The following is a 19,288-nucleotide window of genomic DNA, read 5'->3' as shown; positions in this document are numbered from 1 at the left end:
TAGATATGATAATAGTCAGAGAGGCAGATCAGTCATACCATCAGTACTAGGGGGAAGAGCAGGGGATTAGGAGTAAACATCCATCAGTTACTGTCATTGCTTTGATTTCCTAGGAGAGTGACTTTAATGACTGTTGTAGTATGATGTGTAATTAGAGTGCTTTTAGCTGTGGAAAACATCACATACGTTTTAACATTTTAAAAAAATTGGAAAATTTTTATTTTTGCATAGCTGTGTATCAGTGCAAAAGAGATGCTTGTCATTCCCAGTGTTTAATCTGAAGAAGTTCTGCAAAGGAGGAGTCAAGTATTTGGCTGGCACATAGGTGTTGACAATGTGTTGTAAAATTCAAAAGTGTGTAAGGGGCTGAGTGTGTAGTTCCTGGAGAGGCCTCTTCTGGCAGTGGCAGGAAGAAGCTGTCAGAAGAAATTAGCTGCCGCCTCTGTCTCGTTGGATGGAGCAGGCATAGTGCTCTGCTGCTGTTCTCTGTGGCATTGAGGGGTGGAGCGCCGCTTCAAAAGGTTTTGAGTGGTTGTAGAAACTGCCTCCTGCAGTCTTTCCCCTGCATTTTGTGTGTGACTGCTTTTGCAAGTTGTAAGTTGGAATTTTTTATGTTTAGCGTGGGGCCTTCCCTAGGGATGGCTTCAGGGGTAGCCAGAGGTCCTGGTGCTGAGCTCATTTAGGGTTTGTGTGTTACAGACGTCCTCTAAAGAATAAGATAAGAATAAAGAAATCTCAAACTAGATGCTAGAGGGTTTGTGTGTGGGCTGCTGGAGTTTTCCAGCACATTGGTCGGAAACGTTGGGTCACTGGATGGATGAAGGGTATAGAGGGACAGAAAATGAAGAGGTGAGGAAAACTTGCTTATAGACCTGTAGGAACTGTTGAAACCAATGTATTTGGCTCTGATATTTGGCACAGACTGTGACTGTATGTGCTAATTCAAGATTGCCAATCTTCCTGACTCGGTGAGATGCATAGGATTGATAACTATCTTGTGCTGAGAGGGGGAGGAGAAGACTCTAGGAGAGGCTCACCGGCAGAGGTGATCTCGCCCTGGAGATCACATAGCACTATTGCAGGGCAAGGCACGCAGCTGAATGTCAGGCATGCCAGGCAGTGTGGTATGGTCAGCCCTTGACAGTCTGTGAACTTCTATACGTAGAGATTTGGGGTTACCTAGTGTCCCTGTAGCAGGACAGCCTTCTTGAGCACCACCCACTGCTGAAACTATATAGATGGGCCGTTCTTCCTGATTTTCTCTCCTGCTCCACTGATTCCCAAACTTCACGCCCTAAATGACTGTCCACCAACAACAGTTGCTGTGAGCTGCCACATGCCTTTGCAAAATTTAATGAAAAGCCATCTTAAGTGCACTGTGGTCCCGCGGAGTGTTTATTCTGCCTCAAGTCACAGTTCAGGGGTCTAGTTGATGTAGCCCAGTGAGTTGTGATATGAACTAGAGCAAATCTTGCAGGAAAAAAATCTCATCTGGATTAAGAGGCTCCTGAAATGGTGGGCATATCTGTTTCTTGGAAATGTGTTCCAATTTTTTGTGATACAAAGCCAATTAAAAACAATGCAGCTAGCTAGCAGCTTTTCTACTAATAGTTCGCTATCAAATTTATGACTCCCAAGCATAAGTGGGGTTTGGTGAAAGGCGTATTGTGTTAGGTGACATGATGAGAGAAAATGTGAGGTGTGAGCTGCAGTCAAGGTGTCTGTTGTGATCCATGGGTCAGCTGCAGATAGTTGACTGCAGTTTGAAACACTGTCTTGAGGAAAAACAGCATTGAATTGCCAAATAATATTAGTGATATAGATATTAACTTAGAATATACATGCATTTCAATTTATGAACATACCTCTCAAAGAGTGCAGGTTAAATGAGATTATTTTGGCAGCCTTTTTTTCTGAAAGCTAACTTTCTCCTAGAATTCCTTCCTGATTCTGTTTTTAAACAGAAACGGTGCATGGATTTTTCCATATTTGTCTTACGTTACTTTTGTTATTTGCAGATCTATAATTCCCCCCACTGCCCAAGAAAATCAAAACATAATAAAACTTCACTTCTCACAGAATGTTGTTTTCTTTCAAGCAAAACTAATGGCTAAATTCACTGGTTTTTTTACATTGCTGCTGTTTATCTGAGTTTTAGGATCAGTTTAGCTATATGTAGGTAGCAGTCGTGTATTTTTAATATCGTGGTTGCATGATACTGGAATATCAATGATTCTCAGAAGATTTCATTCTAAAAACAAAATAACTTTTATTAAACTGGAAGATAAGTTGATCTTATACTGAAAAAAATGAACTTTTCTTCTTCTTCCTCTGCACCCTAAATTTAGTTTAGAAGTATTCTGATGCTAGTCAATTTAAAAAAGAAACATCAGTAAGTATATTCTGCTATTATATACTAGAGATAGCCTTTTTCTGTAAAACTTTTATTTAAAAAAGGAGACTCAATTGCACCCAGTTTTCCTCATCCCTTTCCTTCTCCCAAATACCTTTTCCTCTGGCTCTTATTTTAATTGTAGTTATGTCTAAGCCATGCTTTTGAAATGGAACATAAATTAAAAACCTGGCAACCTTCTGTGCCCTTCTGGCAAATTCCACCCCCTGTGCTTTTTTTTTTTTTGCCTTAGAGTCAAATCCAGTTTTAATGCAGTTGTGAATTATCAGCCAGGATGGATAGTTTTTGAATGTCTGATTCTATAGACACTTATTATTATAATCTTAGTAGTCATGGTGGTAAAGAATATATTCGTTGCAAAAACAGAGTCAGACCATCATTCTTGGAAGTGTTTGTAAATGTAAGTTAAGACCAATGGAATAATGCTTATTTCTATGAGTATAGCAGCTCTTTGCACGCTGGGAATGTAATAACCCATTTTTTAAACCTTCAAATGCCTCAGAAAATCTGAAGACTAGTTTTATGTGGGGGTGGCAGAGGGATCATGTAACTTATTTCACTCTTCCTTCTTGGCAGTGCCAGATAATCTTCATTGTCATTTACAGTCAATGTAGTGGTAACATGATGCCTGATTTCAATTCCGGTCCTAGTTGGAACCTGTCCACCTTGGATTTAAAGTCTTTTAATGAAATTACCACAGAATTGCAAAGTTTGACCTGTAAGGGATAAGGAGAGAGATTGTACCCAAGTAATATTTTTGTACACTTGCCAGCAGACTCAAGAGTGGTACCCCACATTGACAGTAACTGTCTTAGCAATGTTGAAGGCTGCCATCACTTGTGCAGTGTTTGTAGGAGAGGTGAAATGGGATTTCACCCATAGGGCTGTATATTTACCTCACTTTAAGAAAGTACAACTAAATGTCACTCTCTGAAGTGGTTTGTGTTTCATGAGGTAAGAGTTACTCTGTTTCAGTTTTAACCTTACAGATGCAATCAACAGTTCAAATAGAAGGGAAAAGATTTTTCATGCTTTTATATACGATGTCCCACGGTGCTCTAGTGCACACCTGAGCTTGATTCAGAATTGCTGTCCTAAAGGCCTCCAGGAAAGCTTGGGTTTGAGGGCTGCAGAAGGCAAGCCGAGATGGCAACACTGACAAACAGTTAGATAAGAACAGAGAAAGTTTTTGAATGTTCAGACTGATTTTATAGGTTGTATGTTAAGAGTATTCACACTGCAGATACTGCTGGAGATTTATTTCTGGCCTTTTTTATATTTAGGCTTTATCCCGAGCTTCCTCCAAAACATGTTGACTGTTAAAGCCATGTTTTGTTTTAAATTTTAATGATTAATTGGTGTGTGGATTGGTCTTGCCAAAATTGCAGCTCCTCTAATATTGAAAACAGCACTGCACTGTTTCAGAAGTTCATCAGGTGAAAGCATTAAGATTTTTTTTTTTTAATTTCCTTGCTGTTCACACCACTTTGGTGAATTATAGGTCAGTGGCTTAATAAAAAATATTTGTGTTGGCATTGTTATTACTCTGTCTGCAAAATAATTCCTAATCTTTCCTAAAAAGTATGGTTGTAAGAATTTAGCAGCATGTTAATATGTAAGAGTTTGTGAAGATTTTTGCGAAGGCCAATTTCAGACAATCCAAGAAACAAAGCCACGATGTTTCCAAGATCCCTGCTGAGCAATGCAGATGGTTCAGAAAGAATAAATCAGTCCTGAGCACAGTTACACCTCCAGATTTAGGTTTGTGAGGGAAGTAGAACAGCACAAATCTATAGCCTGAATTGTAAATTATTTACTTGTGTAAAGGTACTCATATCAACATCCCATTGCTTGTTCTAGAGCATTTCATCCTCGCGAAGCAGAAGCTCATCTCTGCTGCCGCCTGGGACAGTTAATTCTGCATCTCCTAGTGGCCAGAAACACATGAATCAAAGTGGGCCAACTGTTGTAACCATCACACATCACAAATCACCTGCAGCTGCTCGAAGAGCAAAGAGCCAGCGTTCTGGTCAACTCCATGAAGTCAGAGAGGTAAGAGATAAAAATCTGCTGTTTTGCTATAACTTCTAAATGCTTATTTTGCTTTAGAATAAGCAATCAAGTCTGACAAATTAACAGTTCTCTTTGTTTCCTACTTTATGTTTGACCGCTTTGTTTTGATCCCCTCACTGAGCAAAAGGTGGTCTTTAGTTCTAGCTCAGCTTAAAGTCTGATGTATACAGGGTTTTTTATGCTGATGTTAAAATTAGTGTGTGCACATGCTTAAAACAGGAAGTAGGTTAGCCACAGCTCCCAGACCAGTGGTGCTGCAGTCCTGGACAAACATCTCTTTAAAGCTGCATGCAGCAAAACCTTTCAGATTGGAAAGAGGGTCCTGAAGCATTTGAATACAACTAGAAAAAAACAACTTGAATAAGGCTGGTGAATGAATATGGAAGAAGGCACAGCTCCCCACACTCAGCAGTTTGTTTCTATATGGCTATAGTCTTAACCTTGTTGTCAAGTTTCTGTTGCTGGCTTTGTGATGGAAGAATGCTTTGTCCGTATTAAACACACAAAAAGCAAACAAGAAAGCATGTTTCTTTCAAAGCATGTTTACCAGTATAACTGGTATACCCATTTAAGTCTGTCTTCCAGACAACAAAAACAGTACAGAGTTTTAAGCTTAAATAGTATGGCAGACTTTCACAGAACTCACTTTCATCTTTCTTTCATCCCTTATTATTTTTTCTTTGTCTGAATTTCTTGCTATTCTTTAATAGTGCCTTTGTAGGTCCTCCTCCCACCCCTCTACCAAAGAAACTGTTGGCAGCCTAGCTGCTTTAAAGCATTCTTTTATCACGTGGGTTTAAAATATCTACCCCAATCCTCCAAGTTGCAATCTCAAGAGTCTGCTTTTAAGTTTGCACTCCCTAAATGTTTTATAAATGGAGACCTTTCATATTAAGAATTTGAATAAATTCTTACTGTGTGCTCACAATGAAGACTCAAATTACACATCCTGATGAAGAATGCTTGTTTTTATTCTAGTAACATTAAAAGTGAAAACTTCCCTTGTGTCCTCTATTGTATTAACAGTAGTAATTCCTTGCTCTGAAGAGCACTGTCTGAATGTCACCTACAGTTTCTTTACATTATAGAAAACACACATCTGTGTGTTTTTCATGCGAATATCTTGTCTTTGCCTACCAATCATCTCCCCCAAGTTGTTTTTACCTTACTAAATGTATTTGCTCTCATAGGTTGAATTCAGAGTGCACCTTAAACCTATTAGTAAAATAAACAGTGGGAGCTGTTGCAGCTTTGTCAAATGAAGCTGGGTAGGGCTGAAAGGAATTTAAAAGAGAGAATTAGTATATGTGCTGCTCATAATAAGTTGAGAAGGGAAAAAGTGAACAGATGCAAAGAACTACACTTGGGAAGGAAGAAATAAATACTAGCCTACAGTGAAACAGAATAAGTGGCTAGATATCATCCCTGCAGAAAAGGCCTGGGGGTTGCTGACTCATTTTTTTGCAGAGTATTGCAATGTGATGTCATTCGATAAAGGTAAATATTACAGGACTTTAATCCGTAATCACGGAAGAACATTATTTTGCTATGTTTCATGTGAGTGATACATCAGCTGCAGCACCAAATCCCGTGAGCTGCAATAAAAAAATCTTAGACATTGCACATATGATAATGATTAAAGGTTAAAAGAAAAGAAATGAGTGTTTTTCAGGGAGGGAAAATGGTACTAAGATAAACAATGCATAAGAAAATTTTATAAGGAGGCGTGTGAACGTTACCTTTTTGTGTATTGGATTTTCTTTTTTTGTGTGCTTAAAGAAAAGCGTATCAGTGGAAAAAATCAGTCCTTCTGCCCTCTTTCCCAGTCTCATGTGAAAAGTGGCTGCTTGACTGATCTTGTTTCCATCTTGTGAAAGGATAAGTCTGTTCTTCCAGATTAAGGAAGCAGGCAGATTTCATTTCAATGTCATGCTCTGTACATGTCCTTCTCCCCCCTTTTCCAGAGTGAATGCAATAGATTTGGGTATATGCTGCCTGTTTTTTCAGGGAATATTCTTGTTCCCTGTATGAGCCAATGGTGACTGTTAGATCTACCCTCCCTTGTTAAATTTATGAATAAAGAGATGAGTCCAGAGACCTTACAAAAAGTGCACTTAAATCTGTTCTAGTCCTTTTTTTTCATCTGAAGCAAGGAGAAATAGGAACTAAAATACAGTAAGAGAGAGTTAATCCCCTCCTCAACACCCAAACCTTTGCTTTTTATTTGGAAGTTGTTTGCTATGATTTGGGTGAAGAGAAGAGACTGCAAAAGGATTATAGATCTGTGTTAGTGTTCCCATAGTAGAATGAAGTCATTGAAGCTTTGACATGCAAATAGGCTTTTTAAAAATTGTATTATAAATAAGACTACATTAATTTTACATCTTGTAAAATACAGTAGTTGAATCAATGGAAAGAATTGATATGCTTCTGGAAAATTAGAAGCAGCATGTATTTTTTAAATTTTAAAACAAAGTTATGGTAATATTACAATGTTATGTACGAGATCTGTGAAAAACAGGAATGCTGCACTTGGGACATAAGGTCTTCACTAGCTTGGACGATATCCCTGGGAAGTGCTGAACTTGAAATTGCTACTCAATTCTGGACCACTTTTTCTTGATTTGGCCATGTTATTTGCAAACAGTGAAGTGTATCTCCATGTTGCAAGTATTTGACATAATGCAATGATATTTGGTAATTCTTTGTTGTTCTTTTCCCCCTTTTTTCCCTTTCGTAGTAAGAATAAACAATAAATTGTTTCCTTCTGTTGTTTGTTATGACTGATTTAATTTTTTTTTCTAGACAGCATAGAGAATTTTAGTGTAAAACAAATTATAGCAGAGAGGTCTATTTAGAACCAAACTGATGTGCAAAATTCTGTAAAGGTAGTAAAAGCAACTGCGCAGGTCTCCAAAATGACATATGTAGTAAGTGTTTCTGTTGTGAAATTAGAACTTTACCTTTTTTCAGAAGTTTGGTAAGTTGAAATTGAGCATGAATATGGAGCTTTTGACTGCTGTAAAAACTTCACTTTTAATACTCAAGCTACTTTTGTATAGCATTGAATTGAAAAGAAGCTCAGGAGTGTTACTTTTCATCATAATGTAGTTTTTTTGATTAAAATAATATTGTTCTCTTAAATCAGATTTTTGCTTATATTAACTTGATGTTAATAGTCCAGTCTGTACTGATTTATGGACCGTTATATCAAAACTAAAATTCACTATATATTAATTTGAGAGAGCTGATCTACTATGTTTTGCATTTTATGCAGAATTATTCAAGATCCTGCCTCTTTATGTGGGCCATAATTTATCATTAAAGGGGTGTTTTCAACTGATTTTTTCAGTAAGTGATTTTATGGTGACCTAAGTGTGTGTGGTCTTGAAAGTGAATTGTTTTTTAAACTATGCATATTATTATCCTCTTAGCAGTTTGTGGTAAGAGTTATACTTGCAGAATTCTTTACTGTGGGAGGTTAAAATTAACTGGAACATAAAGCCAAGTGGCCAAATCACACTTCATATTAAATTTTAGCTGCCACTGAACTAAGTAATAGCGGCACACTTTGTCTTGGAATGGTGTTTATTTTGGCTGAGAATGTCTGACTATTGTACAACCTCTGCTGATGTTACCATTGTTGTTAAAGAACCAAGAATTGCAGTAGGTGAACATTTTGTAGTAACTTATTTACAGAAGTTTAGAGAAATTAAATGGGGTTAGCCAAAAGAAGTCTAGAGAAATATTTTTTCCCCCAATTTTAAAAAGTCAATAGAGGAATTTCTGATCCCTTTGAAATGTGGTATTTGTTACAACTTGTGATACTCTACAGTGGACTAGTCATCAGCATGTGTTTCTGAACAGCTGGTACAGTGAGATCCAGATTTCACGGGACCTCCACCAGTGTGACATCCATTTTATGTGCCAGTGGGCAGTTCCAGAATTTGGAAAGGACTGCTTTTTGGTAAGATGGCAGTCCTGCTGCTTCTTGCATGTCCTTTGCCATATATAAACATGGTTACCTTTTGATTCCAGCAGGAATTATGCAACTAGCTGGTAGTTCTTTGCTTCTTCCCTTACAGTATAGGAAAATCTAGGACTTGCAGCTAGGGCTTCACAGAGTGAGGTTTTACCTGCAATTTTGTGGGGCCACAATTGTGCAGTTTTATGTGAGTATTTGGAGAAAGAGATACTTCTAAAACACTTCAGGAATTTTCAATATTTGCATAGCAAAATTAGGAACTGTGACTAGCTATTGATAGAGAAGGATGTTGTTGTCCATGGAGAACTGTTTTTTCTGTTACAGAATTATAGCACTGCACAGGCAGCATTGTAGGTGAGCAAAACAGATGCAGTATTTAAACCACACGGGGAGACATTCAGACTTGCAGGACTTTTGTGTATGTGAACACATGAAGGACATAAACTAAGCTGTATGTTGGTGGTAAAAATTTCTAAATAGGTAGTAGTTTAGCTGGTACTACTACTAAGCTGGTAGTAGGGGAAAAAATCATGATTTTTTATTTCATGCCAAATTTTACTTTTCAACTTCAAAATAGTAATGTTTTGCTTTTTATTTCTCTTTTTTTTTATCCTCCTTTTGTTTCTCTGGAAATATGTACATAAAAAGGTCAATGGATAAGAAGAGAAGCAATCTAATGCCAGTTCTAGCAAAAAGAATGCTGTAGCTCTTGATGTTTGGCATAGCATTGAGGTTACGTGATAAGTAAGGGTGCATGTAAAAAAATTATTGATTCAGATCTTTGAGCAGGACATCATGCATAAACAGTGTGAAGTATGCACAAGAAACATTTTAAAAAAAATCCTGCTAATAATTGAAGTATTTTTGAAAGTAGGTGTATAATTGTGATTAATTTGATAAACTTCTGTGTAAGTAGAGAGAAGTGCTGTGTATTAGATCTAGTGCTTTCACTGACAGTTCTCATCTTGATTTTAGAGTGTGGGAAGATGAGAGTTAGCTTTGTGACAAAGATGACTTTCAGGACTGCATCGCTAATAAATCAAATATTTCCTTTTAGAAGATGAAAATGCTGTCGTCATACTTGCCTAACTAAAAGGTGTGGAAATAGGGAGACTGGTAGACTATGCTAACTTCAGTCTTTCTGGCCTAGGAATGTAGGTGCTCTCTCAGAGAGGGGCTTGATAACCATGGGCTGTGGCTGCTATAGCACTGCTGAAATCTGTGCTGCTGTGCTTTTGCTAGGCAAATTTAAAGCTAAGTACCTAAAATCATGTCCATTTTTCCTTCTAGACATGTTTTAGTATAAAAAGTAGCTTTGTGCTGCTTTCTTTGTGGGAGTTTGTGGTGGACTCTTTAAACTAGAGTCTTCCTGCACTTCAAAACTAGTATTGTAATACCCTCTAGAGATTTCAGTTGGACTTACCAGGGTAGTTTCATCTTGGTAGTTTATAGATACTGCAGAAAGTCTCTATAGCATTTCACTTTTGAAATCTAAGTATCCTGTTTTCTGTCCATTTGGTGAAATAATATGGCGGTACAGTGAGTGGCAATTTTGGAAAAGAAGAGAAAGAACACAGAGGAGGAACCTTTTTAGGTATAGATCTCCAGTTTTTCCTGAGCTTGTATTTGAAGTATCTTCTTCCCACCCCCCACTAACCATAATAAATTAAAACTACAGGGTTATCCTTTTGATCATATTCAATCAAGTGCATCATGTCTTATACAAAATAGCTAGTCTGTAGCTATAGATGGATGCTGGTCAGAAAATGACATATGTTACTTAATAGGTTACATCTGAATACCACTACATCTATACTTTATATGTATTGTATGTATCACGCTTTCATTTGTCTGCAAACTCCTTGTCACAAATTTTTCATTTTAATTAGCGAACAAGGGGTGTGGAAAAGGGGACTAATGTTTCCACTCTAAAACAGATAATGAAAAAGTGCTTGCAGAAAACTCAAAACAAAACCATAGCTGTTTCTCAGAAAACAATGATTTCTTCTTGGCTAGTGGTAGTGAAGAAAAGATAGCGGAAAACCTTTGAGTCAGTTCTGTGTCCACTGAAGTCAATAGAAAGTGCATGAGGCTGTAAGTCTTAATTCAGCTGTTGATATTTATTTGATATTTATATGAACCAGGACAGCATAGAACATGGTCATGTAAGCTATACTACAGCTATTTAACTGTGCTTAGAAACACTTTTTGAATTGAGAAGTATTGTAATATTGCGTTACAGGTGTGTTTAACAGGTTGCTTACAGCTGAGCTGGCTGTTACTGAAAGGGTTGCTCCCAGCTGTGTTTTAACAGGATTCATTATAATTTGTTTAGGGGCTTTAAACCTGTAACAGTATAAATTAGTTTCAAACCTAACATGAGGGCTAAAATGGGCAGCTGCAGATGTTATCATTGCACTTTCTTCTGAATTGATATTGGCCCCAGTTCTAGAAATGTGTGTTCCTTGTGTAGTATGAAAATACCAGGGCAAGCATGCAGAAATCTTCTTCTGGCTGTTCAGCAATGTTAGTGTGATTGGCTGCTATCCATATCCTTATAGACAAAAAGCAAATTTAGAGCATATAGGAACAGATGAAATTATTTGGTGTCTTCTGTGGAAGTTTCTGTGGAGGCTATTTGACTTGTCTGTAGAAGTCTCCTATGTCTGTTTATTCTACTTTAAGTTAGTACTGCAAAGATCAATAAAAACATGTCTCCTCAGGGGATAAATGGGATGCTTAAATCTCTGGGAATGTCAGTCTAGTACCTTCCTAAGTAGTGAATGTGCATGTGCTTATAAAAATTATTCAGTAAGTAGCATTAACTGTCTCACTTTGGGGATGAGGAAATGTAAATTATTCTAATACTATAAACTATACTTATGAAATCACATAAACATGAGCTGAATACTCTTGTGCTCTCTGAGTCTTTACCTTGCCTTTGCAGTATCTTTGAGGTTGCTAAGAGTGCATATAAGTTACACCTTCCTAAACTACACCTTGTTCTGTGCATTTGATTTTGTATTCATGCAAAGGTTGAGTCATCCTGGATTCCAGACACCCAGGCAAGGAGAATTAAGGTTGCTATGGGAATTGTAGAGCAAATGTTCTACTAAAATTACACTGTTTGTCCATGCAGGTTAAGTCAAGAGTGAACCTTGTTCATTATTTCTGTTTGGTTTTTTTTTTTTTCCTCCAAATCTGAAAAACATAAATGATGCAAACATGGCTTCTTTTCATTAAATTTTTTTTCAGCCTATAGTTTAGTAGTAATTGAGCATGTGCAAAGACTATCATTTGCAACCATTTAATAAATGGCAATTTATAAATTAGGGATAATACAGCACGTATGGTAGCTACATTCAGAGACTGCTGCAGCATTCATTTTCTTAAGCAATTGCAGACAAGCTAAGATTACTCTTTACAGTTATTAAAATATTTCATTAAATTTTAAGTAAATGGTAGGTTCCCAAAGGGGCTTGAGAGGAGTCAGATTTGAAGGGAATTCAGTCTCCAGCTTTTGTATGCCTTCAAAACTGTCACTTAATTTTGTAAGTAAACAGAATTCAACTGTTCCGTTTTATATACGTATATAAAACTGCATAGCGTATCATACACTTACCTAAATTTTTGGAAAGCTACAAGGCTGTTTTCTTTCACAGTTAAAGCACAAATACTGCAGTAGTTTCAATTTAGAGCTGACAGTTTGAAAATGAACCTTTAAAGAAAACATACTTCAGTAAATCTCTTCTCAGATTAGGGTATCACATCTCATGGCTGCTTGTTTAGTGGCCTTGCTTTCAGTGCGGCTTTCTGGGTGGCTGGCTGGTGCAGCAGTGATCATCTTAGCAAACCCTGCACGCAACCAGGTGCATTTACCTTCTGCAACTGTGTTTATAATGCAAATTACTGCTTCCAAGATACATGGGCTATTTTGTTAACCCACACTTAAATGCTCTTTTTATTAAATTAAGTAGAAGATATTTTTGAGTGTTCTCAGTGGTAATAGATGACAATGTAGTATTAGGTGCCTAGCCAAGTTTCAGATATTAAGTACAGAAAGTACTTATGTAAATACCCTCCAGGAGAAAGTAACCATAGAAATGGCTCATATATTTTAAGCATACCATTCAGTTTACATTATTATACACGTTTATCGAGGGACTTACTATAATCTTCAACTCCTTGTGTACCCCAAGTGCTGCATGCTGCACTAAGAAATACAGGAAACATTTTAATTTTACAACAAATGGGAATAGTAAACACTATAGCTCTCATTTGTTACTTAACAAAGACCTGATCTCTAGCAGCTTTTGCTACATGTTCTTCTTGTGATCTCATCTCTAATGCTTGGCTTGCAGGTTTTGAATGCTTTACAAACTTTGTGTATGTTACACAGATGCTTAAAAAAGCAGCTGCTTACCTGCATCTTGGTTGCAATTCTGATTTCTGACAATATGCTTTTAAAGTATGGCTAATAACGTGATGGCTAGCAACATTTCCTCCAACAAGCTAAACTGAACTATAGCTGCCTGAATTTGACATATAATTTTAAGTAGCTTTGTGTAGGTACTAGATGTATACCTGTAATTGATTAATTATTTTTAATTTTTATTATGGTTCCTGTATTTGTCTCAGGAAACAGTCTTACGTTCTTGCACATACTGCTTAGCATGTTCTTCTGATGATACCTACTGTGTTCTGGGATGACTGCTTGCAGTTTTTCTCACAGAGATCCCCAGTTACCCAGTTGCAGTTTTATTGGTAGGTCTAGGCTGGCAGACACAAAACACAAGAATTTGTGGAAAAGTTGCTGTAGAAATGCAATTTAGCCATATTACAGTATGTCATAAATTGGTTACTCAAAATCATGGTAGTGTATGTTGAATCACTTCAGTGCTGTGAAGTTAACGATGTCAGCTTAAACCAGTTGACAGTCAGCTTTGGGACATGGGGAGAAGTCAAAGGGGTGGATTTGGAATGCTTTGTCACAAGTCATAGAGGAATGCTTTATTCAAGGCTCAGGAATAGCAAGATTAGACAGTCTTGATAGTGACAGTTCACTTTTCAGAAAACATGAGGTGAATAGGCTGTAAGATGGGGAAGTAATATCTACTTTGATTAAAATTGAAGGTCATTCCACTGTATACTGCACACCTGAGAGTTGTATAAATCATAGAATCATAGAATGCTTTGGATTGGAAGGGACCTTTACAGGTCATCTAGTCCAACCCCCCTGCAAGAGCAGGGACATCTTTAACTCGACCAGGTTGTTCAGAGCCCCATCCAACCTGACCTTGAATGTTTCCAGGGATGGGACCTCCACTACCTCTCTGGGCAACCTGTTCCAGTTCACCACCCTCATTGTAAAAAATTTCGTTCTTAAATCAGAAATAAAATGACAGAAATAAATGACAGAAATAAAATTTTATTTTATGCTTGGACACTACAAGCTAGGTGGCTAACTGGGAGGGGGGTGAAAGGAAATATAAGCATTGTTGGGAAAGGGAGGAAGCACTGGAAGTGTCCATCAGAAATTTGGATAAGTACTGTATGGGATATTGGACTACTCTGAATGGCTGTATGTGTGTTGATATATTCCCAGGTGGGATGGAATAATTAAAAAAAAAAAAAAAAAACAACTAAAAAGTTAGAGAGTTACATTTTGTAGCAACATGTGTTCTGAGAGAAACCTCCTCATCCTTGAAGCTACCCATGTTGAAATGTGTAATTTATGTTCCAGTGCAAAGTGGCCTTTTCTCTTCTGAAGACTGATTTCACTCAAAAGTACAAAATCCAGGTTTTATAAATAGTTTGCTATATCACGGTAAACTAATAGAATTTTCCTGTGATTGCTGATGTTGACTTAATGACTAGCAGCAACCTTTTAGGTGCTCTTTTGAATGCTTAAAATTCACAAGTGTGCCTTAATTGCTGATAATCAAAATATGCTTTCCAGCTCTGTGCTACAGCTCTTAACTTCACCAAAGTGGTCCTTCCGAAATGTATAAGAAAAACTGCTACTCAGAAGAGCCCATAGAATAACATCTGGTTATGAGCAACGTTTAATCACTAAAACTCATGACCTTCCTTGCAGATTTTGAGGTAATTTTTATAGTAAAATTGTGTAAGAATAATTCCCCATAAGGTGTGTTCTCAGTGCTGCATTCTGTGATTTAAAATACAACAGTGTGCTTCTGCTTGGCTGGATGGCAGCCAGTTGCTGTTCAAGATTTACTTCTCCTTTTGCTTCTCTAATTTTTGGTTCAGGATCACTGGAAGCAACTCGGGGCAGGGGAAACAACCTTGGCAGCCACTGTCTGCTTTTCCCTTCTCTGTGATTTTTACCTCAAGATCCCAACACCCTACTCCCCTTGAGTCATCTTTGGTAGTAAATGGTAAGTCTCAGTAGGTGACTGTTAGTAGGATATGGTTAATATAACAGTTAGATTAGCAAATGCTCAAGAAAAGAGCTCATGGTGGGGGAACCTAGCACTTTAGTTGTGTTTTGGTATAAACCTTATACTGGTAGCAAATATCATGCATTACCTACACATGTGTGGAGTATCCACAGGGAGCTCTAACACAACAGTCAAAAAAGAAAATCTGTCATGTCTCCTGCAATAGACCCTGATGCCGGACATCTCCCTCCAGTGGCAAAATGACCAGTGCTAGATTGATACTGATCAATTTGCAGAAAACCGATAGCCCACTTGCTGATTTGTGGGGAAAAGTAGTGCTCATTGATACAGTTTGTCCGAATCGTGCTCTTTCACTTGAGTATTTATTATGGCAGCCAGCTCTTACTGAAAAGCTTTAACTTCTCACTTAAAGACTTGTGGAGTCGCTCCATGAAACACTCTTAAGATAGTTGACACTATCAGAGGAATTTTATTTTCTTCCAGTGTTTTACTACTTTGGTTTGTTTGTAAATCTTCCTCTTCCACAGGGAAAAGAACCTGAAGTTTATGTTGGTTTGGAAGGGAGAAATGTTCTCCTCTTCAGATCTTAAGCACCAAGAAGGAGTTCTCAGAATAACTAGCAAATTTTGAATTTTGGGAGGATGACAGGAAAAGCTTTTTTTAAGCCATAAAATATGAAGCAATTCAAGGGAAGCTGAATATCTCAGGGTATTGATTAAGATTAAAAGCATTCTCTAGTTTAGAAAATCCAAGATTATCTGTCTGCTAAAACATTCTCTGGCAAGATTTGAACTTTTCGTCCGAGTCCATCTCCAAGAACACAAGGTCTTTTCTGTCATTTCTTCCCCTCCCCTGCCCCAGTTTCCTTTCTGTCATTCACTAACTCATTTCTCAGGTGAGGAGAAGGACAGATTGAATACAGATAGCATGCATTTAACTTTAAGTCTGGAATTGTGGTCATAAAGAAGTGTGGTAGGGAGTCTGCCTGAGGTAGCAAAGGGAAGCATCTGATATGTTTTGGCCTGAAGTAGGTGAACTGTTTTGCTGAGATTTCTGGAGGTGTTCTCAGTGATCCTGCCAGAACTGCTAGATCCTCTCTACTAACTAGCATATGTGTTGCAAGGGCTATGAACCTCTCTCTGGTGTTCATGGGTCTCAAGGGCTATGAACCTCTCTCTAGTTGCCCGATATAAGAAGCAGAGTTCCGTAGAAACTCACAGTAGACAGTCAGGTTGTCCTTGGTAGTGTTTTGCATCCAAATGAAGTGTCTGCATAAAGTCCCAGAGAATGTTGACAATTACAGATGTCATAACGCTTTTTGGTATGTGAAGATAGATCTGTTAAGTATATCCTGTCTTTTGTTCTTCTGAAACAGAGAGATGCTTTTGTGAAACAGGTAGTTAGGTCAGCTCCTTTTCTTGCTGACCTTCTGCCTATTTTAAAGCATTGAAGGAAAGGAGGAGCTTCCTCCTGTATACCTGATTTGCAACAGACTGAGAATTTCTTGGGAAGGTAGATTACTTTTCCTCCTCTGGTACTGGAAAGAATGTTTAAGGCTTCCAGACCCGTCAACAAGAAAGACCCTTCTCCCCTTTTTCCTCCCTCGCCCAAATCCAACAACCTTATGGGCTAAAGCAATAGTATGCAGATCTACAAAATACAAGGTCTGATTATTGTAGCTGTGCAACTAACAGCAAGGGAGCTTGGAGGTGTGACTAATAAGCTACTGGATAGTAGACCAATGAGTAAGAAGTCTGTAGTCCATCAAATGATTAGTGAATGTTGTCTTCACAAAATAGTGTGATACGATGTTGTAAGGATATGCAGCAAGTGTCCAAGTTACAGAATTTAAAGCCATAAGATAGGAATTGAATGTGTGAAGAATGAAGCATAGGATCATGTCTAGTATTGAATAAATTAACTAGCCAATTTAAAAAGTACATGACTGGAGTCGGTAAATAACAGCTGCTCCCTGGAGTGTAAATCCTGTGCTGAGGTCCCTGGAGAGCTCATAGCCCATGGAGGTGCTGATGGCGTCAATGGAAGCAGCAGATTGGAAAAAGTAGCTGAGAACAGGAAACAATTGAGTCAGACTGCCTCCTCCACACCTTGTTTTCTCCTGGTTGTCTTAGGCTTGGCTTTTAGAATCAGTCCTAATGACATTTGCTCTCTGTTCTGTAAGGTTTTCCTCACAAGGAGCCACCCTGCGGAGCACGTGATGAGAAGGCTGAGCAAAAAAAGCCAAAACAAAACCCCAAAAGAAATAATGTTTTGTGAGCTGAGGCAATGAAGATATGTAGCAACTGGCTTTTCAGTTTTTCCCTTAACAGAGATTACATGGATTCCTGGTTAGGGAAAAGAGAACAAAATAGCGGGTGGGGGTGGGGGGAGCTTGTTTTCATTCTCCTCTGAGGGAAGAAATAGAATTGTGAAAGCAGAGGCAAGGACTGAAAAGAAAATGAAATGTGCCCTGGTGATTAGCTGCCATCCTGATTGTCAGAGGTATAGTTCTGTTTGTTCCGTTACTTTTTGTGTCTCTGTCTGCAAATTGCATGCCAAGTGAAAATTAACTTGCTCCTTTGAAGCTTCATTGATAGGATGTATGTGTCTAAGCCTTAATAACTATTATATAACAAGTCATTCCAATTTTACTGTTCATTGTTTGCTTCTTTAGAATAATTGAGGTCAAGCCAGCTGCTACCCTGAGGTGACAATAATGGAGAATTACGTGCCTATTCTCTGTAATGGGAGGGAATCAAGAAAGGACAATTGGTATGGATGTCATTATCTCGTTCCCTCTTTCCAAGATGCTTTCAGAGTATCTCACTTGGTGTTCTAGGATCCTTTCTTCAAGTATTTTTTCTCATTAGCATAGTAATGTTTACAGAAGCTACTGTGGGTCTTCATTCAGATTGAAGCTTTGTGGATAGAATTCCCTTCTGTTTGCAGCTCAAGGAGGTTCTTTTTGGTCAAAAGCTCAGGTTTTATTGTAAGCAAAGTGTACAGATATGTTACTTGTGGAACTTAAGCATGTTTGCAGTAGTCTGGTCTTGTACATGTTTCTACACTAGACAGTCTTAAAGCTGAAATGCAAAATTCTCTTTATAAGAGATTTGCATTATATATTGCAGTACTTCTAGCAGCAACCTCTGTGTCTAGCTCTTTCACTTCAGTTATATATTAAGTTGTAATTTTGCCTTCCTAGCTTGCATGCTATTGATGGAATCCCATTAAAAGATCTATGGACGTGACTTACTGAAAAAAAGAGAGAAGTCTATAAATCCTTACCAGAAAATTTCTTTTGTCAAGTAGTAAGATGCACATAGCAAGTGACATTGAGTAGTTTGAGAACGCTTTTCAGAAGTTAAGCCGAGGCAAGAGTTCTCTTGCTCTGCAATGGTTAGGTATAAATGCTTAACTCAAAACAAAAAGGCATTAAATTGGAAAAAAAAATCACTTTTACTGCAGTTGTAGAAGTTACCTTAATTTGTCAGACCTCTCAGTTGGAGAGGTATACCTTTTGAGCTGGTGATTAACAGTATTTACAATAGTCGTTTTGAATGTGTGTTTGTGCTCTTTCCTTTTTCAAAATAAATAGTTGAAAGTTGGAAAGCATCATGGAAATACTAAGTGGGAATTGTGAGCTTGAGCTGAATTGGTAGCTAATGTGTCAAATTCATGACTGGTACGATTGCTTTAGTGACACTGGAGTTCCGGGTATCTGTATCTTACATTTTGATATATATGCGGTATGTGCATATATATATTATACTTTTACATATATTGGTTGTCTGTTTTAACTTTTAATTTTTACAATATGATGGTTTGTATTGTTGTTGATGAAATACAGGTCAAGATTGCAAGAGGAGTCCTTGTTCAAGGTCAGAATTGATGACTATATTAGGTTTACATGGCAACCCAATGTATTGGGTTTACAATGACTAGAAGGTTTTTATTTTTTGTGTGTGGACTTTTTTCTCTTCTGTCACTCATCTGCTTTTGCATTTAAGAAAAGCAGTGTTTTATATTAAAGAAAAGAAAAAACAAACCCCTGTGGTATATGCTTGTTTAACAATGAGAACCAAGGTCCTGACTCATCACTTAGGACTTATTCTAGGGTGATTTGAAAAGCTGGTCTCTCCTCGTGTCCTTTCCTGATGTCTTCTGAAATGTTTTTCTTTTGGTACTATTGTCTAAAAGCAAGAAACTAATATTTCCAGAAAGTGTATATGTGTGTGTGATAGAGAGAGAGAGATCATGTTTTCATATGACACTTCATTTATTTAAAAAAAACCCCAAACCAACCAACCAAAAAACCCCCCAAAAAGTGAAGAAGCAAACTGGCTATTTTCCAGCCTTTGAAGGCAGTAAACTTCTCACGAGGGCAACTTGACT

At 37.7% G+C, this 19,288-nt stretch overlaps 1 protein-coding gene across 1 annotated transcript in view; it reads left to right on the top strand.

Moving 5' to 3' along the window:
• Positions 1-19,288, top strand: part of OSBPL10 (oxysterol binding protein like 10) — a 126,146-nt gene that overhangs the window by 45,689 nt on the left and 61,169 nt on the right. Inside the window, exon 4 of the mRNA XM_075493204.1 lies at positions 4,274-4,465. Within this exon, the coding sequence (XP_075349319.1) occupies positions 4,274-4,465 (192 nt within the window). The remainder of the gene's footprint in view (positions 1-4,273; positions 4,466-19,288) is intronic.

This window comes from Mycteria americana, chromosome 2, assembly GCF_035582795.1.
Source record: "Mycteria americana isolate JAX WOST 10 ecotype Jacksonville Zoo and Gardens chromosome 2, USCA_MyAme_1.0, whole genome shotgun sequence".
In the NCBI taxonomy this organism is placed as follows: domain Eukaryota; kingdom Metazoa; phylum Chordata; class Aves; order Ciconiiformes; family Ciconiidae; genus Mycteria; species Mycteria americana.
Note: the sequence above shows the minus strand (reverse complement) of the source record. Positions and strands in the feature narration are given on the sequence as shown.